The sequence below is a fragment of the Rhineura floridana genome, chromosome 1 (genome assembly GCF_030035675.1).
Source record: "Rhineura floridana isolate rRhiFlo1 chromosome 1, rRhiFlo1.hap2, whole genome shotgun sequence".
NCBI classification, from domain to species: Eukaryota; Metazoa; Chordata; class Lepidosauria; order Squamata; family Rhineuridae; genus Rhineura; species Rhineura floridana.
In genome coordinates, this window is record NC_084480.1 from 260,097,458 (window position 1) to 260,120,695 (window position 23,238).

At 42.6% G+C, this 23,238-nt stretch overlaps 1 protein-coding gene across 4 annotated transcripts in view; it reads right to left on the reverse strand.

Moving 5' to 3' along the window:
- Nucleotides 1-23,238, reverse strand: part of LOC133371466 (monoacylglycerol/Diacylglycerol O-acyltransferase-like) — a 41,510-nt gene that overhangs the window by 14,237 nt on the left and 4,035 nt on the right. For 3 of the 4 annotated variants that reach the window (XM_061598943.1, XM_061598951.1, XM_061598969.1), the window contains 4 exons: nt 19,593-19,757; nt 13,463-13,656; nt 11,316-11,376; nt 9,197-9,336 (listed from right to left, as the gene is read on the reverse strand). In XM_061598943.1, the coding sequence (XP_061454927.1) occupies nt 9,197-9,336; nt 11,316-11,376; nt 13,463-13,656; nt 19,593-19,757 (560 nt within the window). The remainder of the gene's footprint in view (nt 1-9,196; nt 9,337-11,315; nt 11,377-13,462; nt 13,657-19,592; nt 19,758-23,238) is intronic. The other variant, XM_061598958.1, reaches the window with a different exon arrangement.

Consider the following 23,238-nt stretch of genomic DNA (forward strand, 5'->3'; position numbering starts at 1 on the left):
TCACAGTACACGAAGACAACCAAACATGTATAAAGATCGCAACGTCAGAAGCGCACACCAAGCGCACAAAACACATAAGCGTCAGATACCATCACGTGCGAGATAGCATAAAGAACGGGTTCATTGCCTTGACGTACTGTAACACTATGAACATGTTAGCAGACATCATGACCAAGCCCATATGCGAAGAAAAGTTCTGTAACATGGTTACTTTGCTTGGTGTGGTTGACTTAAACACTGCATAGATGTATGCAATGACTGTAAATGTGCAATGACATGCAATGTATTGTAACAAGAAATGTACATGTGATGAAACAAATGTAACGTATGAAACATTGTTGAAAAGTGAAATTGAATAAGGAATGTCTTTATGGAAAAGGTGGGAACTGTAGGCCGCTCAGGAGACTAAGTATAGAGTTTTCCAGAAAGACAGTAAGAACTGACACTTAAGAGGTTAATACTGAATCCAGGACTGTCAAGGTCAGCGCACAGAAGATGTACTGGCAAGGGCAGTGAACATGTACATAAACCTTGAAAGCGAAAGCAATTGTGTGGGGGTTGTATTGGAGAAGCGAAGAGAGAAGTTCATGTCTGTAAATCCTGTCTAGTAAAAGACTCTTAAACCTTAACAGCCTGTGTCTGCGTATCTCTCATCCTGCTGGCTGGCATTAACACCTGGGTACAACCAGGTAGGCAGGGAACGCTGGAATTCACCGCTACGGCAACAACAGTGAGGCCCCTTTACCCAGAGGTTGTCAGCTGGAACAAAGGGTGCTTATCAAGATTTTTGAGGGATTGGGGATGCCTAAGCTTAGGTGACAAGGTATTCCCTCTTCCTTGTGTTCTAGCCCTGATGTCAGGTGCTTAGGTCAAGGCATGGGGCTGTGGATACATGTAGTGTACTCACTGGAGAAAGGTTATAGATCATGTCAGATGGAGGTCATCCAAAGACCTAGTGTGTTCCCTTTATGTGGAAGGGTTACACAAAGTGACTCCCTTAAACCTAGTCAACCTTCAGGTTGGCTATGACTGTTCCCTCCTCCCTCGGAAACATAAGGGGTGAAATATCTGGGAAGAAATCTTAGGTATTTCAGGTTTGTTCCTGTGGAAACATTAGATATTTCCCCTCAGAACAGACAAGGACATGAGTAATCTGGGCCAAGACATTTAGAGAGCTGATTCTTTCTCTTAAAGGCCTGAAAAAGTAGGCCCAGGGAGCATTGCCAGGACAACAACAGAGGAGCCCGTTGGTTCCTCTAGGGGGCCACAGTTGGAAAGTATATAACTGGAAAACCCTCAAAGCTGTTCTTGAGGATTCAAAAGGTTATTACACGCCCTCCCTCCAGAAGAAGGCCCACAACCCTTACATGTGGTAGTATTTGCAAGAACAGTTGGCTCATCTCAATAGCCGCAGTTTGGAATAAATTCAGATTACCTTATGAAGAGCGAGGGGCATCACTACCGGGGTGCGGAGGGTGTAGATTGCACCCGGGCGACATCCTGAGGGGGGTAACACCCAGAGCTGCCCCGCCCTGCGCCGTTGCCCCATGCCAACTCCTCCTTGGCGGCGGGCGGGCGAGACCAAAAGCAGGCGCCTGCTCGCTGGCGGTAAAGCTGGGACAGGCCTCCCACCGCCAGCCTGGAGCACGTGGTGAGTGTGTGCGCGCGCACGCACGCAAGACCAGCCACCCCCATCCACGCACCTGGGAGGGCACACGCCGGAGGTCCGCACCCCCCCGCACTCCCGCTAGTGATGCCACTGTGAAGAGCCAGTGTGGTGTAGGGCCAGTCACTGCCTGCCAGCCTCAGAGGAAGGCAATGGCGGGCTTCCTCTGAGTGCCACTTGCCATGAGGCCCTATTCATGGGGTCGTCATGGGCCGGAATAAACTTGAAGGAAATCCCCTTCAACCTTAGGAATCCCTGTGGGGTCTGAGCGCCCCCCTCCCCGAGGATGGTGGCTAAGTGCCCTGGTGGATGAAACTGAAATATGGGTTGTCTCTTTTTCTAGTTTCATGAGGCTATATCCCTAGACATTGAAAAAGTTACATTTGCCTCTGTGTTGTCAGGGTTTCAGTATACTGGCTTACGGTATACACAGCTTCAGAAGAGCTCAGTTTTCTATACCACAGGTGTAACTTGGATTGCACATAATGGCCCCTTCAACCTCAGAGGCTATTCTGGTTTTGCTGCCTGAGCCTTGGCAGTTCAGTATTAATTAAAATGTATGTTTTCAATGAAAGCCAGTGTGGGGCAGTGGCTGGAGTGTTTGGCTACCACATGGGAGCCCATGGTTCTCATCCCCATACGGCCGTGGGGATCATTGGGTGACCTTGGGCCAGTCACTTCCTCTCAGCCTCAGAGGAAGACAATGGTAAGCCACCTCTAAGTAGCGCTTACCATAGAAACCCTATGAACACGACCAAAGGATTCATGGGGTCACTATAAGTCAGAATCGGCTTGAAGGCAGTCCACTTACATTTATGTGTTAAACATAACATAAATTTCTTTATTCCTCTCCTTCACAGATAATCTCGGTCCAAGGATTGGTTTAATAGAATCAGGAAGCAGAAAATGCTTGTTTCTATATTGTCTAATCAAGAGGAAAAGCAGCCCCTATCCTTCTAGTCTTTTATGTCCCTTTAAACAAAGTTTGATTATGGGGATGGTTGACGCTGCACAGGTCTTGCACATTGCAAGTGTCTGCCAGCACAAACAAGTGTGAAAAGCTGCATCTAGCTGCAGAAGCTTCTGCCTCAGAGTTTTGAATAAGGTCAAATCATTCTGACATATAAATAACAAACTTTACCAGTGTTCATTGAGCATGCTCTTTCTGACCTAATCGCAGGAGGGTGTCGGGCTATAATCTGATGGTTGAGGTTCGTCCCCCAGTACTTTCAGTAGCTTCTGCTTCCATTCCAAGATCCCATTCCAGCAAAGGTAAGAATTCGGGTGTCCATTCCAGAAATGGCTTAGAAGGAGCTACAGTGGTAGTTGTTTCTCTCCAATTAATGGAGTGTATAATGGACAGCTTGGAGGCTGAGCGGATCAGGTTGAGGGACAAGGTTTCTCGGGGAAAGTCCTGGATATATTATTGGCCTTACGTACACAGTCCACCAATAGGGGTTTCTCTCCCACCTGGAGGGTGTTTTTGAGCTGATGCTCAAAAATCTCGGTGGATCCATTGTCCAGAAGCGTTCAAGCTTTCCTGGTTTTTTTACACTCAGATTTGGACAAAGGGTTTAGTGCAGCTATCCTCAGGTGCCAGGCAGCTTCCCTCAGTAGTATATTTAATGGGGATTTTTATATATCCACACATATATAATCACAGATATTAAGAAGGTACTGTATATGTTTTATAATCACAAGGAGTTAAGCATAGGCCTATTAAGGCCCTGAGATTCAGGCTCACAGAGAACCCTAAATTTCCATAGGCCTCAATCAGGTTCTGTGAGCAAAGCAGGCAACTGTCACAGGGAGCTCTCGGTTCCTTGCCAAGACTTGGCCGATGAGTAACTGACAGATTATTAATTAGCGTATTGTTTAGAATTAAAAGAGCATTTAATCTGTGAGAAAGCTGTGATTGATGAATAGGTAGAAACCACTTATATTTGATTATTGGGTAAAGCAATAATGCCATCTAGGGGGAAAAATTTCTAACAAGTATTAGATGTTTTAATGAATAGATACAGTGAGATTTTACAATGATTTTAAAATAACCCAGAGTGTTATATTATACTACAACTTTGTAAGTGTGTTTTTCATGGTGAAAAGGGACTAAAGGTAACTTGCCTTTTCTATTTTCTCTGAGGCTGAGAAACAGGAGCTGGTTTTAGAATTTCCCAGTGTATTTCTTAACTAAGTGAATTTCCATCTCCTTAATTATAACCTTTCCTCTACAGTTAAGTATTTTTACAGTTAGAGATGGAATTTCTAAGAAAATATAAGAACATATAAGACCCCTACAGCTATTAAAACCTGTGATGCTCATGAGATTTCAGTTACCCTGAGTTGAGGTAAAACCCAAGCAGGTGTACCTGAGTCAGCCTGACCCATCAGAAATAATGAATGGATGTACCAAGTATGCTTGAAAGCATATTCACAATAGTAACTGTCTCAACTAGCCCCAAAAATCATTAGTCTTGAAAGACAGCAGAACAATGGTGATATTAACAAGATGGACAGAATCTTGGAATCAGGAGTACAATTGCCTAATGCTTTCTGATTGGTTTGGAATGATTGCAGAAAGGAGGAACTGTGATGTTATGTGGGAAGGAACTTGTGGGATTGGTTAACTACTGTCACATGCTGTAACTGTACTATATAAAAGAGCTTGCAATCTCTCCTGGATCTTTCTGGGAGGCTGACCCTGCATTTGCTTGTAAAGAATAAAGGCCTACCTTTTTGCTCCAGGCCTGTGTCTTCCAATTTATTCAAGGACCCCCAGCAAAAGGTCCCATAAGAGGAGAAAAAATTCTCCATCATATTCTCTAGTCTGGGGGTTCCCCGTTGTCTTCAAACCGCTTGCTCTAAGCATTTCCTTAAAGGGGTAGTTCTCATTTCTCCAACCTGGAACCTAAACTGGATGTTGTTGGCACTAGCAGGCTCACTCTTAGACCCTATGCCCACCTGCCTTCTGAACACCTTGACTTATACGACAGTATTTTGGTGGCCATCACATCAGTTTTTTATAGGTCTCAGGAGGTGGACTTGCTGTCTTTCTGCCCATCTCCTTCCTGCTTTCAGGAGCGTAGGTGGCACCTGCTGGACGTTAGGGGAGCTGCACACTATTTATTTTATTTATTTATTTATTAAATTTATTAGTCACCTATCTGGCTGGTTTACGAGTCACTCTGGGCAATGTACAACATAAAAACATATAATTCACATTAAAACCTTAAAATTCCAACAATAAGACTAAAACCTAACCTGCCCCAAAAGCCTGCCTGAAGAGCCAGGTTTTCAAGGTCTGGCGGAAGCTCATCATGGAGGGGGCATGGCGGATGTCATTTAGGAGGGAGTTCCACAGAGTGGGTGCCATGATTGAAAAAGCCCTCTCCCTAGTTCTTACCAGTCTAGCTGTTTTAACTGGTGGGACGGAGAGAAGGTCTTTTGAGGCTGATCTTGTTGGGCGGCAACGTTGATGAGTTTAGACATCCCAAATCATTGTTTGTGTCATTCTTGGGGAACTCTAAGGGAAAGAAGGTGCTTACCTCTTCCATCTCTCGCTGGTTAAGGGCGGCCATAGCTCAGGCCTATGAGGCACTGGGTAAGGACCCTGCAGCGGATATCACAGCACATTCTGTTAAAGGGGTGGCTGCCTCTGCATCATGCAAGGGTGGTTTCCCAATCATGGACATCTGTAGGAGGACACGTGGGCCTCTCCACACACCCTCATCAGACATTATAAAATAGATTCCTATTCCCCAGCTGACGCCGTGTTTGGTAGCAAGGCGTTTCAGAAGGTGTTAAATCACTAGTTTCACACAGAGGAAGCCCACCCTGGAGATGTGGATACTGCTCTGTTATATCCCTAACCCGGAATGTCCTCCAGCCCTATCTAGCAAAAATGGAATTTTCCTAACTGTGAATTTCTATTTGTAGATAGGGCTGGAGGACATTCCACCCACCTCTCCTTCCTCTGCTACGGCCTTCTGGAGCGAGGGGTTGGGGGCTTGAGGCATTCTCCTAGCGTCTTACATTTTCACACGATTTCTAGTACTGTGTGTATCTCATTTTGTGTGAAGTTTTTCTCCAGTTGTCTGTTTTGGTCTCTGGTTATTACCTTTTCCTAGTTACTACTTTGTACAGGCGTCTGCTTAATAAACGTCTGCATGGTTGGCATTGATGGGGTTGAGGAGTTCTTGCTCTGTCAGCCTGGTCTGGAGGGCGGGATGACTCCTCTCCCCCAGAGAGGAGACTAAGAAGTTTCTAGACCCTGCCTGTCACAACCAGTAGGAGACGCCATCCCTAACCAGGAATGTCCTCCAGCCCTATCTATAAATAGAAATTCACAGTAAGGAAAATTTCCAATTTCTGCTTCACTTTGGTTTTGTTGTGACATAGGAGTTGACACTCTAAGGCTGTGAGTACACTAGTCATCTACAGCAAAGCGTTTCCATTGGCCACACCTGGAGGGGCAATGGGTTGATCTGCTGAACAGTTGCAAAATCTGTTTGAAGCTGAATTTTTTAAAAAGCTGCTCTCACTAAGTTTTACAGTAAAAAGGTGTGGCTTTGACTAGTGTTGTGTGCCCCCTGTGATGTCCCTGTATATAGATATTACTGTAAATATGGTAAGTGTGGGTTTATTAGAGTAAATGAGGTAAGTAGGCGGAGTGAGAGGGGGAGTACATGGGCTAGAATGCTGGAGAATGCTGTATGATGATTGGCTGAGCGTTTGAGTGGCTGAAGATATAAATGAGAGGATAACAGTTGAGAAAGTGTTCTGTTGGTGGAGTTTGGGGAGTTCTGGTGGTTGTTGGTGTGGGTTGGAGTTGGTTGTGGGTTGGATTGTATTAAACTGGTATTGAGGCAGATTATATATGACTAGAAACATAAAGAGTAACGGAATATATGAAACCATACGCTTGTTAAATATACCTTAAGTAATCTTGTTATTTCCTAGTGTTTATAAATAAATATTTTTCTTGGTTTACTAAAAGCCTGATCCTTGGCTGGGGCTTTCACAGACCAGAGCGGTGAGCAGGGTATTTACCAAGGTGGAGAAACAGTATCAAATGGTGGCAGCGGTGAAGAGATAGTGTATCATCAAGTATCCAGGGCAACCCAGGGCTGTATGCTTTATTGGCACAAAGATACAGGGGGCTTGTGGCCTGCAAGTGCACCCAGACACTAAGTAACGATAAGCCAGAAGGAGACTAAGGCAAAGTCTCAAAGCAATATTGTGAAATAGGGAGTGGCTGGTGGTGCTGCCTAGCAGTGGGATCTTGCGAGATCTGTGCTAGAGCCGGTGAGAGAACAAATAAAACCCAGGATCCTGACTGGAGGGACCTGACAGGTGGTGGCTGCAGGAGCGATCCTGACACCGCCATTTTCAGAAAAGAGAGGTGGAGATACACTGGAACTGGCAGAACAATAAGTGTCTCTCTACACTCATAATGCACACTTGCAACACTGGTTCTTTATTTGTAAAGTTCTTCTGAAAACCAAAAAAAAGCCATGTTAGCCTATGTAGCTAACCCTATTATTTACTATGAGCCCAATATTTCACCTAGACGCTTTTTGGTTTCTGCTCTGTTTCCTCTTCTGTTAGGAGTAGAGTATTTCAGCAATGCCTCTCTTCTGATACCTCACTGAAGAATTAAGTTAACACTGTGGGGTCCAATGTACTCTAACAACTTTTGTGTAAGACTATGTTTTTGGAATATGATACTAGTAAAACCATTTTTTGACAATGTGAGTCCTTTTGAAATCAGTCATAATCTTTATTTCCAGCTAGGATTTTAAAGGAGTTTGTTGGACCCCAATAGTAGACTGATTCTGTCAAAAATAATGGTGGAGGAGGAAGGTTAAGTTGATCAGCTAATTACTTAACAACTATGAAAATCCTCTCAGAATGTTACATTCCCATTTACATCTTGTTGGCTTCTTAACAAGTTAACCAAATTTACTTCCTCATCCCATTTGCAACTGCACTGATTAAGGAGCTCATAGAATTGGCTGGTAGAGTCCTAGTGGCAATGCAAGGGGACAGTCCATCCACACTGCAGGGTGGGGAATCTTTGGCCCTCCGGCTATTGGTGTACTACATCTTCCATCATCCCTGACCAATGGCCATACCAGCTGGGGCTGAGGGAAGTTGTAATCCAACAACAACTGCAGGGCTAAAGGTTCCCCACCCTGCAGTGTGGTGTAGTGGTTAAGGTGTTGGACTATGACCTGGACAGAGCTTGGAAAAGTTACTTTTTTGAACTACAACTCCCATCAGCCCCAGCCAGCATGGCCACTGGATTGGGCTGATGGGAGTTGTAGTTCAAAAAAGTATATTTCCCAAGCTCTGGACCTGGGAGATGAGGATTCAAATCCTCACATAGCCCTGAAGCTCACTGGGTGACCTTGCACCAGTTACTGCCTCTCAGCCTCATGAAAACCCTATTCATAGGGTCCCCATAAGTCAGAATCAACTTGAAGGCAGTACACACATTGTGATACAGTGACTGCAGGGGGAGGGGGCAGGGGATTGTCAGCATAATGCAGGAAATCTCCAACCTAGTGCCCGCCAACTCCCATCACCACCAATTAGTATGGTCAATTGTCAGAAATTATGGGAGTTACAGTCCAGCAATATCTAGACAGCACCATTTTGGCTACCTCTAGATAGCATGATGCTAACACACATACACAAACTTGCAGCCATTGTGTCACACTAGGCCATAACTAAGATAGCCATAACATCAACTGGGAAAAGAAACTGTTTTTCAAAAGTTATGAAAGCATAGGATTTTACCATCCTAGTTCTTTTCATCTATTATCAGCATGGTAGTCAGGAGGAACTTGAGGGACTATCAGGGTTTCTGCCATTGAGATAAATATCTAAATGCTTCTCATTACTAAAATCCCCAAAGACTTGTTTAGAAAACTGTTTCTGTTCCTGCTAAATTCTGGAAATATCTCTATAAAGCCCATAAAGTGCACCACACAGGGAAAAAAATAAATTTCAAAATTCCTTAGACTTCCATCAAGAACTACGAACATTCTGCAATTGTGGCAGGAAGGGAAATAATCCCCATGATTTCAGTAGCATTACAGTCATTGATGCATTAACTGTTATCAATTCAAAGGATGTAACAGTTCACAACTTATAGGCAATTAAATGTTTATCACCCAAGAAACCAATAAGAATGGAACTTGACTAACCTTTTTTAACAGCACAATCCTATTCAGATCTATTCAGAAGCAAGTCCAGTTGAATTAATCTCAGGTAAAACCCTATTCATAGGGTCGCCAGAAGTCAGGATCGACTTGAAGGCAGTCCATTTCCATTTTTCAAATGGGTATAGGACTGCATCCTAACAATGCAGTCCTATGCATGCCTACTGAAAAGCAAGAATCATTCAACTCAATGATACTTATTCCCAGGAAAGTGCGTATAGGATTTCAGCCCAAAGTACTCTATTGCACCTGTGCCTTATAGTTAAGAATATAATTATTAATAAAGCTAGTACATCAAACTTACCTTTTCAGCTAGTTCTTCAACTGTTATATTTGGATCATAAGGAATGGGATCTCCTACGTATGAGCAAAATTTGACTGGAAACCCTCCATATACAGGAACAATTGGCCATCGGGTACGTTCATATAGCCACTTAAATGGCCCTATGTGTAAAAGAAAATTTAAAATGCTCATTTTTCATTTATAGAAACTAGAAGAGTTGGCACATGACTGTGCAAAAAAAAGCATGCCTACATTGTCCGGCACAATAAATATGAAGGCTTCAATCCACTGCATAATTATATTTTTTAAGTCTCACTGATTTCATTGTGCTAATTATACAGCTGACCATCTTTGGCAGTTTAAAAGTTTATAAAATGCCTGGCTGATTTAAGAAATTTAACAATGAACTCAATGATAATGTTGGGCATGCTCAGTAAGAACCAACTGTCAGAGTTCTAGAAGCCAGACTCACAGCTGATTCGCTTGCCTAATCAGGGGGCCATACCCACACCAGACATTTATTTCGCTTTAGACCAGCCTTTCCCAACCGGTGTGCCTCCAGATGTTGTTGAACCAAAACTCCCATCAGCCTCAGCCATTGGCAATGCTGGCTGAGGCTGATGGGAGTTGTGATCCAACAACATCTGGAGGCACACTGGTTGCGAAAGGCTGCTATAGATGGTCATGGCTTCCCCCAAAGAATCCTGGGAAGTGTAGTTTATGAAGGGTGCTGAGAGTTGTTAGGAGACTACTATTCCCCTGACAGAGCTCCAGTGGCCAGAGTGGTTTAACAGTCAGCCCCTCTTCTGAGGATTGTAGCTCTGTGAGGGCAATAGGGCATCTCCTAGCAACTCTCAGCAACCTTTACCAACTACACTTTCCTTCTGCCCAGTGCCCACTCACCCAATCTCCTCTTCGCCCCTACCCTTCTTCCCCTTCCCCCTCCTCCCCTCTCCCTGCTCCTCCCCCAGGTCAGTTTCACCTACTCTAAGCATGATTGTACTGGAGTAAATCCCATTAAACTCAGAAACCATGTAAATGATCAAACCTGCTCTCCCCTCCTCCTCCCTCCTATCCCCTCCCTCTTGCCCCTTCCCTCCCCCTCCCTTCCAATACCCTCCCCATTCCCCTCCCTTCCTCCTTCCCTCTCTTCTCCTTCCCCCTTCTCCTTGTTCAGTTTCACACATCCTAAGCATTATTGCATGAGAGTAAATCCCATTAAACTCAATAAGCATGCAAAAAATCAGACCGGCATTTCCCCTCCCCCTCGTCTCCTTCCCCCTCTCTCCTTCCTCTCCCCTCCCTTCCTCCCCCTTCTCTCTCCCCTCCTTCTCCCCTGCCCACTCCAGCCTTCCCTTCATCCCTCTTCTCCCCCACGGTCAATTTCACCTATCCTAAGCATGATTGCGGGAGAGTAAATCCCATTGAACTCAATAAGCATGCAAATGATCAATCCATTCTCAGGAAACTTGCACAGGATCCCATTTCTTACCTCCCGGATTAAAAAGCACAGAAATTCACTAATAGGCAAAAAACCTTGCAGTTTAAGAACGTACCTATAGCCAACAGATATTTCTACCAAACTTAAAAAGCAGGGAAATTGGGCAGCTATAGTGAATGCACCAGGGGAGCGGGAGACCAGACCTCCTCTCTGAGATACTGTACTGACCTACAACTTTGTAAAAGTGTAAACACAATTTGGGTTGGTCTTTCACAGTCCAATCCACTTCCTGTGTAGCTTGGAAGAATTTAGTAACGTGCTATTTTTTTTTTTTGCCTATTAGTGAATGTTTACGTAAATATATGCTAGACTTCACTGCAAGTATCTGCATCATCTGGCCATGGACCAAGCGCAACTGGACACCTGAATAAGTTCAAAGAAACTGAAGAGGAAGAATCACACAAAACAAGAGAGAAGGAGTTGAAGGAAAAAGAGCTGGGATAAAACAGTGTGATGGAAGGCGGAGAAGAGAATGCATGAGAGCATAAAGTTCAAGATGGCAACAAAAATATTCCAGGAGCAAAATTCTAAACACAATTATACAGAAGCAATTGAAATCCATAGAATTTACTTCTATGATATGCATTTAGCACAAGGGCATAAGTATATATGGGAAGATGCAAGGGGAATCAATCTTACATATTTTTCCAAGTGTTCTGTATCCTTCCCGAAGATTTTTTGTAAATATAGGAATGATAGGCTGCGAAAGGTGGGAGAAAAGTAGCCACAATTAGGGCAGTACTTCAGCCTTCACTGTTTAGACCTTGCATTAATATTATAGTATCCTCTATGCATAAAAAGTATTTTATATCATGGTCCACGGATGTTTTATATCCACATAGAAAGATGTTACAGCTTTATGATAGACGCCACACTTCTGAAGCCAGATTTCCAACAAAACATATAACTTCATCTATGTTTCTCATAACTTCATTATCAGCATTCCCAACTCATTGAATAAACTGAAACTGGCATATCAACTGCATCCCAATGTAATGGTAAACTATGGTTCAATCTTTACATGAATAAGCTTCAGCCCCTTGCATGGTCTCCTCTTCCTCTGGTGCATCTGTGAGAAGATAGGGAGCTTTCCCTTCGTTTTCATTTTCCCTTCAATCTTTAACTATTAGTTTACTGCAACAAGGTTTGAAGTTGGCCTGTTTAACTAAACACAGTTTTTCCAAATTTCAGACATAATGCTAAATGCATTAATGCAGTTAGCTAAAAATGGAAGTAAAGGCTTCTGGTCTCCTCCTCCTGCCCACACTGGAGAAAGGGGCAGAGGGGAAGCAAAAAGCCTGAGACTCATTCACATGATAAACCAATGTTACTGACACTGAAAATTAGAGCAAATTATACAGCAATTTAATACCAAGAAAAGGAGTGGATGAGAACCCTCATGCAGCTATTTGCCACTCTGAAAAAAAGGGGGGCGGATTCCTTTCCCTTAATCATCCCTGGGTTTGGTCTGAAGGCACATGAGGCCACCACCTTGCTGAAGCTAAAGTTATCTAGATCTGGTGGTCACTGCCTGGGAATCACATGTATGTCACCTTGGGTTTCATGGTGGAAGAAAAGCAGGATATGAATGTAAGAAAACAGATAACTAAAATAAATCATGGATCTTGTATACCACTAAAATATTTCTTCAGCTATTACGGAGCATGACCCACACAAAGATAACAGCTTGTCTCTCACTTAAATCAATGGGAAGTAAAGTGTCTTACTTCAACTAGATTGTGGCCATTATTATTTATTATTTATTTATAAATTTATATCCCACCCAACTCAGGACGGCAGACAAAAGCACTAAAAACCCTCTAACACATCTTAAAAACAAAACTTTAAAGCATATTAAAACAAAACATCTTTAAAACACCTTTTTTAAAAAAGCTTTAAAATATCTAAAACAGTAATTCCAACACAGTTGCAGACTGGGATAAGGTCCCTACTTAAAAGGCTTGTTGAAAGAGGAAGGTCTTCAGTAGGTGCTGAAAAGATAACAGAGATGGTGCCTGTCTAATATTTAAGGAGAAGGAATTCCAAAGGGTAGGTGTCACAATGCAAAAGATCTGCTTCCTGTGTTGTGCGGAATGGACCTCCTCATAAGATGTTATCTGCAGGAGGCCCTCACAGGCAGAGCACAGTGATCGACTGGGTATATAAGGGGCAAGACAATCTTTCAGGTATCCTGGTCTCAAGCTGTATAGGGCTTTTACACCAGAACTAGAATATTGAATTTGGCCTGGAAGCTAATGGGCAACTATTGTTATTAAGAAGTGAGCTGAGGCAGTGATCAAAATGCAGAACAAATAACAGATTTTGTTTTCCCTTATGTCACACCTAACAAGTTTATTAGAGAAAATCAAGCATGCAATACAAAAGGAAAAGTCTTTGCTTTAAGAACCCAACCCATTCCCCTTTGGTATCCATTCACGTTAAGATATTTTCCCCTTTGGTCCCACAAGTATGTTTTGTAACAGTTGACACTTCTCTCTAAAGGTAAAGGTATTTGGTGCCTGTGTACTGCTGGTCACTGTCCTGTTGAAAGATTGCATCATCTATCCTGTTACTTATTTCAGGTGTACATACCCAGCAGATGAGTTTTCCCATCCCATGACACATCCAAACAACCAGCAGACACTTTCTCATCAAACCTGGATAAACAGTTGCAGTTTCACTGGTCTTATGAAAGGTTTTATAAACTTTTATTGCTGATTTGCTACGAATAATTTCCATTTGGGCATACCACAAAAGTTTTAAATCTACAGCACATGACCACTCACCACTTTTGCATCTCTGGCCACGTGAGCAAAGCCTTTGCGACTACCCCACAAAAGACTGTAGTTTTCATCACTAAAGAGGGCTTCTCGGGATCCACCTGGTAAGACTCCTAATAAGTATCCCTTTTTCAGAATTTCAACACATTCCACTCTTCCATCATGTGTAAGACCATTTATTTTATAAAACAACTTGATACCTGCAAGACATATCATCAATATATGCTGTTATATGGAGAACAATCTACATAAAATATGTATATTCTGCACATTTTAGACATAAAAGCAAAAGGATTGCCACCTTTTACACAAAGCAAGGTGAAATTATATATATCTACACAGAAGTACCATTGAGTTCTGTGAGGCTTACTGCCTGGTAAGAGGGTACAGGACTGTGTATACACTTGATATCTAATAAAATTATGTGAAGCAGTTGTGGACAGAAAAGGCATAAGAACACAGGGCTAACAGAAAGTATCTAGTTGTGTTTTGGAACATTACATGAATTCATCCATGCAAATATCCAGTTGAATGCACACCGTTGCTTGGAATCCTAAGATCTTTATAGTGTATAAACCCTAAGAAATCACACCTTGATATATGATTTTGCTCCCAACATCTAACATTAATTTGAAAGCAAATATAGATACCACTCATGCAGCCTGATCCTACGTACGTATACTCAGAAATAAATCCCACTGAGTCCAACAGAACTCACTCCAAATTAATGGTGAGATACAACATAGTGTGAATAAGTGTCCACTCATACAACAGAGCTTCTCTTTCCTCCGCTCTCCTTTCCCCTGTACACCTCCAAAATCTGTTCTGTGGGACCCTCTGGAACAGATTTTGCAGGTACATATGGGGCTGGAAGGGGTGAAGTGCCCTTGCACAAACTGATTTCCATTGTGCAAGCACACAGATCATTGGATGCCACCCTTGTTTGCAACATTTGCAGCCTTAGACATTGCAAAAGGATTATCAGGGGTTAATTAATCATATCACAGTATTCTGAAATGGGTTTATAAAGGTGTCTGCTTCCAACATTTGTCTTCTGCCTTAAACCAAGGCAAATATGTTTAATACACACAAACTCTACATTTATTCAACAAGAAGGAAGCTTGTTCTGCCTGCTCCCTTCCCTACCTAACATGTGATCAGTAGTATCTACTCTGACAGTGCTGTGTAGCTACTAGACAGAGAACATGGGATGGAGAGGTGCTCCACAGGCACACAGACTCCTGTAGTGCTAGTAGTTCCCTTGTTGTGGATAGCATTCCCCCATTACTACAGATTTTTTGTGTGTGTACATACACACACATACACAAATATCTCTTACTCAGTTGAGACTTATACATAGTAATTTGGTATTATGAGATTCTGAAGCAAACCATTAAAAATAAAATTTAAGCGACAGACAAGAAAATACATTTTCAAATTAGGAAGACCCATACCATCTTTAGATATCTGAGATTGTAAAAGGACTCTAGACACTACAGCCTTTTTTTCCTTCAGATAAAATCAAATAATTTTTCCCAAGGAGTTGATAGATTTATGTGGCATATCAACAGGCACTGTCTGAAATAAAAACAACCTAAAACAAGTACATAATCATTTTTATTATAGAAATATGCCCATCCAGGTCTAATCATAACTGTTCTAGGTAAGGTAGGTAATATTTAATATCATTTTGTTGTTGTCATGTGCCTTCAAGTCGATTACTACTTATGGAGACGCTGTGATCAGTGACCTCCAAGAGCATCTCTCATGAACCACCCTGTTCAGATCTTGTAAGTTCAGGTCTGTGGCTTCCTTTATGGAATCAATCCATCTCTTGTTTCATCTTCCTCTTTTTCTACTCCCTTCTGTTTTTCCTAGCATTACGGTCTTTTCTAGTGAATCAGGTCTTCTCATTATGTGTCCAAAGTATGATAACCTCAGTTTCATCATTTTAGCTTCTAGTGATAGTTCTGGTTTAATTTGTTCTAACACCCAATTATTGGTCTTTTTCACAGTCCATGGTATGCATAAAGTTCTCCAACACCACATTTCAAATGAGTTGATTTTTCTCTTATCTGCTTTTTTCACTGTCCAACTTTCACATCCATACATAGAGATCCTATAAAACACAGTGTGATTTTCTTCTGAAATTCCTTGGTCGGTTCCATTATCCAATGTATGTTTGTGATATGATCTCTGGTGCCTCTTCCCTTTCTAAATGCAGCCTGGACGTTTGGCATTTCTCTCTCCATATATGGTAAGAGCCTTTGTTGTAGAATCTTGAGCATTACTTTACCTGCATGGGGTATTAAGGCAATAGTTCGATAATTACTGCATTCTCTGGGATCCCCTTTCTTTGGAATTGGGATATATATTGAACGCTTCCAGTCTGTGGGCCATTGTTTAGTTTTCCATATTTCTGTCAAATTTTGGACAGATTCAGTCTCAGTAGCTTGTAGCAACTCTATTGGTATGCCATCTGTTCCTGGTGATTTGTTTCTTCCAAGTATTTTAAGAGCAGCTTTTACCGCACATTCTAAAAATTTTGGTTCTTCATCATATGGTTCCTCCGTAAATGAATCTGTCATCCTGTCATCTCTTTTATAGAGTTCTTCAGTGTATTGCTTCCATCTTCCTTTTATTTCATCTTGGTCAGTCAGTGTGTTTCCCTGTTGATTATTCAACATCCCTACTCGTGGATTAAATTTCCCTTTCATTTCTCTAATCTTTTGGAATAGGGCTCTTGTTCTTCCCTTTTTGTTATCCTCTTCTATTTCTATACAATAACTATTGTAATAGTTCTCTTTGTCCCTACGTACTAGTTGCTGTATTGTTGCATTTAGGGTTCTGACCGTGTTTCTATCTCCTTTTGCTTTTGTTTCCTTCTGCCTTTAACCATTTTAAGAGTTTCTTCAGTCATCCATTGAGGTCTTTCTCTCTTTTTAACAAGAGGTATTGTCTTTTTGCATTCTTCCCTGATAATGTCTCTGACTTCATTCCATAGTTTTTCTGGCTGTCTGTCAACTAAGTTTAAAGCCTCAAATCTGTTCCTTATTTGATCTTTCTATTCTTCTGGGATGTTATTTAAATTGCATTTTGGCATTATGATTGCCTTGTTGTTCTTCTTTAGCTTTACTCTGATTTCCAATACGACCAGTTCATTATCTGTACCGCAGTCTACTCCTGGTCTTGTTTTCACAGCAAGTATGGAACTTCTCCATCTTCTGCTACCAATTATATAATCAATTTGATTCCTATATTGACCATTTGGTGATGTCCACGTCTACAGTTGTCTTTTTGGTTGATCAAACAATGTGTTTGCAAGAAACAAATTATTGGCTTCACAGAATTCAATAAGTCTTTCTCCTGCTTCATTTCTGTCTCCTAGGCCCCATTTCCCCACAATTCCTAGTTTTTCTCTGTTCCCTGCTTTTGCGTTCCAGTCCCCCATGATTATCAGCACATCTTGTTTTGGTGTGTGATCAATTTCCTCCTGTACTTCTGCATAAAATCTCTCCAATTCTTTTTCTTCTGTGTTTGCCGTTGGAAAGTAGACTTGGATGATGGTTATGTTAATAGGTTTTCCGTTTAATCTCACTATCACTCGGTCCTTGATATCACTTGTGTTGTAGCTCCTAATTGCTTTTGCTACATCACTTCTCGCTATTAAAGCAACCCTGTTTCTTCTTTATTTCTTATTTCCTGTATAAAATATTCCTTAGTTGCCTGACTGAAAATGTTCCATTCCCGTCCATTTTAATTCACTCACGCCAGGTATTGTAATGTTGATATGTTCCATTTCTTGCTTGATAATTTCTAACTTTCCCTGGTTCATGCTTCTCACATTCCATGTTTCTATTGTGTGCGTCGTACAACTCCAGACTCTCCTTTTGCATCTGTGCACATCAGCCTCTGGGCTTCCTTTTGGCTTTAACCCAGCTGCATCATTAGTAACAGCGCTACTCGTACTTATCCGTTGTTCTTCCCCAGCAGCTTATTGAGTGCATTCTGACCTGGGGGGTCTCATCTTCCAGCACTGTATCATGTTGCACTTCGGATACTCTGTTCATAGGGTTTTCGTGGTAAGAGGTATTCTGAGGTGGTTTACCATTGCCTTCCTCTGAGTCTGGATGCATCTTAGTCTGGTGTCTCAGCTTTGACCATTCCCCCTTGGGTGCCCCTGCTAGGAGTCTAGCCTCTTGGTCTAGACTCCTGGCAGCATTGCTCTCAGCTTCTTGTTGAAAATTTATCAGAGTTTTAAATCTTATATACATAAACTGACTAATATTTAATAATGAGTGAAATCTCCAAATATGGAAGGGCAGTTGATTGCATATTTTAGGGCAGGAATGAGAAACCTGTGGTCTGCCAGGTGTTGTAGACTACAGCTACCATCATCCTTCACCACTGGCCTGGTTGCCTGGGGCTGATGGGAGTTGGAGTCCAGTAACATCTGGAGAGCCACGGGTTCCCCATCATGGTCCTAAGGTATTACCCCAAGCACAAAGGTACACTGCTCACTTCTGCAACCCACTTCCTATACCACAGGAAGTCCCTTTTTGTGAAGACAAGTGCCAAAGGAAGATTTTGCCACTATCTCAATGGCATCCTAGGTTGCAGCACACACAGCCTCTTTACTCTCTCCAAAGGAGTAAATATACGCAATCCTTATCGCTGTAACAAATGATGGTCCTACTAATGTGAATAATGAATGCTCCTTGAGAAAATGAACAAAAAAATAGAACCACTTATGCATAGGGTCACCATAAGTCGTAATCAACTTGAAGGCATGTAACAACAAAATGCATACTCTTGCACAATTATCTGTAAAATGCTCTTATCCAACATACACGTAAACCACATGCACACACACATTTTCAAGGTCAAAAATAAATTCTATTTAATTTTAAAAAGTACAAATATTTTTCTCTTTAAAACAAAATTATTTGGGCTTCTTAGATGGCGGGACATTTTTAAAAAGACTAATGTGTTCTGTGCTTCTAGCAACATTTTCCCAATTCAGTAAGATGTGAATCAGCAGGGGGCACTCTAGTAGTTAAAACAGATACTATGATATTATGATTTGGTAAAAGGAGGAAAAAACAGGAGAGAGATCGGTTTGAAAAGAGATGAGACAAGGAAAGGCATTGGATGAAGAGAGATGAGAGGGGACAAACCAACAAGAGAACAAAGATAGGAAAGGGCAATAACAAATATACCTGGCCTCAATGGCGGAATCCACCATTCACATCATTTTCTTTTCATAGACTTTTATTGTAGCTTTATCAGCAGGTTAGCACATTTGGGCAGGGCAGGCAATTAATGGATTCTATCTGCACTGTACATTTAAAGGAGTATTATGCCACTTTAAATCGTCATGGCTTACCCCCCAAAATCCTGAGACCTGTGGTTTGTTAAGGGTGCTGAGAGTGGTTAGGAGACCCCATTCCCATCACAGCTTCAATTTCCAGAGTAGTTTAACCATCGTGCCTTCTTCCCAGAGAACTCTGGGAACTGCAAGACTGTGCGGGTTATGGGGTTTCCTAACAACTCTCAGAACCCTTAAACTAGAGTTCCCAGGATGCTTTGGTGGAAGCCAAAACTGTCTAACATGGTATGATACTGCTTTAAATATATAGTGAAAATGGAGCAGTGGTTTGTTGAAGCAGGGAATTGTATCGTTCAAATAACTTGCCAGGAGAGACAACAGGCTAATCTTGGCCTATTTTATCTACTCAGAAGAAAACAAGTTATAGAGAAACCCTGGTCCTTGGGCACATCTGGATATGAAGCAAGCTAAAGCCAACAGAAACATAAGAAAGGGCAATGACAATTGTGACAAATCTAAGGACTTTGTCACCCTGGGCTCCTACTGGGAGGAAGGGTGGGATATAAATCAAATAATAAATAAATAAATATAAATAAAACGACTTGACTGGGCATTTCTAATACTGCCCAGTGGAGCACATCTTTATTTTGGTTGGGCTAGAAGGGTATTATTTCCTATCAACATACGCACAAGAGGAGCAAACATTCCTCTTGTGTTTCAGGACTGACATGTCACATATTATGACATTTTTATTAAAGTGTACATTTTAAAGATTTGCAGTACACATGCACACCCACTACAATTTACCTGGTATTTTGGAAAAATGGTAATCAACCACGGTGTGGCAGAGTCTGCCTGTCTGTAAATAGAGTCTAGATACAAAGTAGTAATAGTCCAGAGGAAAGGCTCCATGGTAAAATACAACAAGCCCTGGTCCTTCTGGTACTTTATCCATCCCGTGCACCTCATAACCTGTTCAAAGTACAGAACACAAGAGTTTTAGCATTGCTTTAATACAATCAAGCCCTTAAGGTCAGCAGGTAGTAACAGAAGAAATTGCAATGAGTGTCAAATATTAGTATAGTTACGGTAGTCAAGAATGGACTTCAAATCCCATGTTTTGCTCTAGCAGTCTTGAGTCTCCTGTATTCCTCTATTCAGCCACACTGAAGGCTAAACTAGATGATACTTTAATTGTACAACAACCACCTTCATCTGTGCTTTTTCTTTAATTCCATTAGGGGACTTCCCTCCCCAACAGTAATAGTGACAAAAAGCAGCCTCCTAAGCAGCAATGGGCTGAGGGAGAAATCTCCCATCATTACCAACAGTGAGAGCTTTTTTTTTTGTCTTCCAAGCCTCATTGCTGTGCCAGTGGGGGTTGGGTGAATGTTCATGGACACCGTGGCTGTGAAGAGGAGGCTTTAACCTCCCCTCCCCACATGTTCGACCCCTGATGACAATCAACCCCTGTGCCTATACACACTTTCACATTTCTCCAGTTCAGGAAGACTTAGCTTAGAGCCCTAAATGAGCTGTTGCAAGCAACTGAGCCAGAGCTTATATAGGAGCTGGAGGCTCCACCCCTTCCTGACACTCAACCACACCCTGATTCAGGCAGGTACTTACACACACTTCCTCCACCTTCCTGAATAGCCTCAGGTGGAGCTAGTTGGGCACTTTGCTGGCAGGCCTGAAATTTCTGCCTGACTTGCCATCTCCTCTGTTCCTGTGGCACTGGGGGTGATGGGGGAAGAGGTCCAAGAGCAAACTAGAATCCCAGGCAACTGATATTTGGGCCTCCAGCCCTGGAATGGGAATGTCTTGGTCTGATGTCTCAGTGGGGTCACTGGCACTACAGAGACTGGACTATTGCGTCCAATTCCCCTATTTCACCTCTGAGGAGAGCCCAGATTCAGTTGGAAAGCCCAGCTCTGAAGCTATGCATTTTGCCGAGAGTAACCTGCACTTTGACCCTGAGCCCTATAATTTTGGTACAGACCTTCACTCTTATCTATCATGAGGGGATTGGGGTCTATGATCCACACACACACACACACCATAATTACTTATATAACAGTGGGCTTATGAACCCAACTGATGCTCACTGTTTGTCAGAGAAACCTGGAACAGCTCCTGTCCTCCACATTGATGCCTACAATTATGTTGTGTCCCATATAAAACTAAAATACAGTGTATCTGCTGCCTGACGCCCCTCACACCTGTAATACCGGAACTCCAAATGTATCGGGTAATAGCATTCATCTTGTCGTGGTTTAAATAATGAGTACTCTTGCTTCCACGGATATCAGAAAATTCCCAAAATTATCATAAAATGTAAATGTACTGCCTTCAAGTTGATTCAGACTTATGGCGACCCTATAAACAGGGCTGTGGAGTTGGTATGCCAAACCTTTGACTCCAACTCCGACTCCTCTATTTTTCTACTGTCTGACTCCAACTCCACCCAAAATTGCTTCCAACTCCACAGCCCTGGAAAGGGCTATAAATGTCTTTTGAAATTGGGAGCTCTTACAGGAGCATTTTTATCGCTGCCTAAATATGCGCTGATCTTGGCATCACAGCATTTGTCTTCATCTGGGTCCTGTGTCATACACTGACACACAAAATGTTTTCCATCTTGAGTTATGGTGAAATGCTCAACTACAGCTGACTCCATGGGAAGCTTCTTTGACATTTTGAATTTATATTTTTAAAAATTTGTCAATCAAAATTTATTTTGAAGCCAGAGTCGGAACATTTCTACCAACTCTGACTCCGACTCCACCCAAAATTGCTTCCGACTCAGACTCTGACTCCACGACTCCGACTCCACAGCCCTGCCGATAAACAGGGTTTTCATGAGGCTGAGAGGCAGTGACTGGCCTAAGGTCACCCAGTGAGCTTCAGGGCTATGTGGGGATTCGAAACCTGGTCTCCCAGGTTGTAGTCCAACACCTTAACCACTACACCACATACCATCATATAAAAAAAGACTTCCATGATGTATGGAATTATTGTACCATTATCACTCAATCCATGTTCCCTGTTGATACAGCCAAGAAGCAAAGCACCATAAAGTCAAGCTCCTTTAACAGAGCAATCCAAACCCCTGATCCACCATGCTGGAAGAGGTTTGGGTGGGGCAGAGGTGTCTCTCTGCCCAGACCTGCCCTGCTTTTCCTAGTGGAAAAGCAAAAAAAACCTGGCAAAGAGCACCCCAATACATTCACCCAGGCAGAAGCTACCGGTGGTAATAACCCAGCTGCTGGTATGTATTTATTTATTTATTGTATTTATACACCGCCCCATAGCCGAAGCTCTCTGGGAGGTTTACAGTAACTAAAAACATTAAAAACACATATACAAATTTAAAACACATCTTTTAAAAACAATTTAAAACACAATTTAAAAATGTAAAACAATTGAAAAACACATGCTAAAATGCCTGGGAGAAGAGGAAAGTCTTGACCTGGCACCAAAAAGATAACAGTGTTGGTGCCAGGCGCACCTCGTCAGGGAGATCATTCCATAATTTGGGGGCCACCACTGAGAAGGCCCTTTCCCTTGTTGCCAGACTCCCAATTTCCCTCCCAGTAGGCACCCGGAGGAGGGCCTTCGATGTTGAGCACAGTGTATGGGTGGGTTCATATCGGGAGAGGCGTTCCATCAGGTATTGTGGTCCTAAGCCATGTAAGGCTTTATAGGTTAAAACCAGCACTTTGAATTGAGCTTGGAAACATACAGGCAGCCAATGCAAGCGGGCCAGAATCGGTTTTATATGTTCGGACCGTCTGGTCCCTGTTACCAATCTGGCCGCTGCATTTTGCACAAGCTGCAGTTTCCAAATCGTCTTCAAAGCTAGCCCCATGCAGAGCACATTGCAGTAATCTGACTTGGAGGTTACCAGAGCATGGACAACTGAAGCGATGTCATCCCTGTCCAGATAGGGGCACAGCTGGGCCACCAACCATGTTGGTAGAAGGCACTCCGTGCCACTGAGGCTACTGAGACTCAAGTGACAGAGATGGTTCTAGGAGAACCCCCAAGCTACAAACCTGCTCCTTCAGGGGTAGTGCAACCCCATCCAGGACAGGTTGGACATCCACCATCTGGTCAGAAGAACCACCCGCTAGCAGTATCTCAGTCTTGTCTGGATTGAGCCTCAGTTTATTAGCCCTCATCCAGTCCACTGTCGCAGCCAGGCACCGGTTCAGGACATTGACAGCCTCACCTGAAGAAGATGAAAAGGAGAAATAGAGCTGCATGTCATCAGCATACTGATGGCAACGCACTCCAAAGCTCCGGATGACCGCACCCAATGGTTTCATGTAGATGTTGAACAGCATAGGGGACAGAACTGACCCCTGCAGAACTCCATACTGGAGAGTCCAGGGTGCCGAGCAATGTTCCCCAAGCACCACCTTCTGGAGTGGACCTGCCAAGTAGGAGC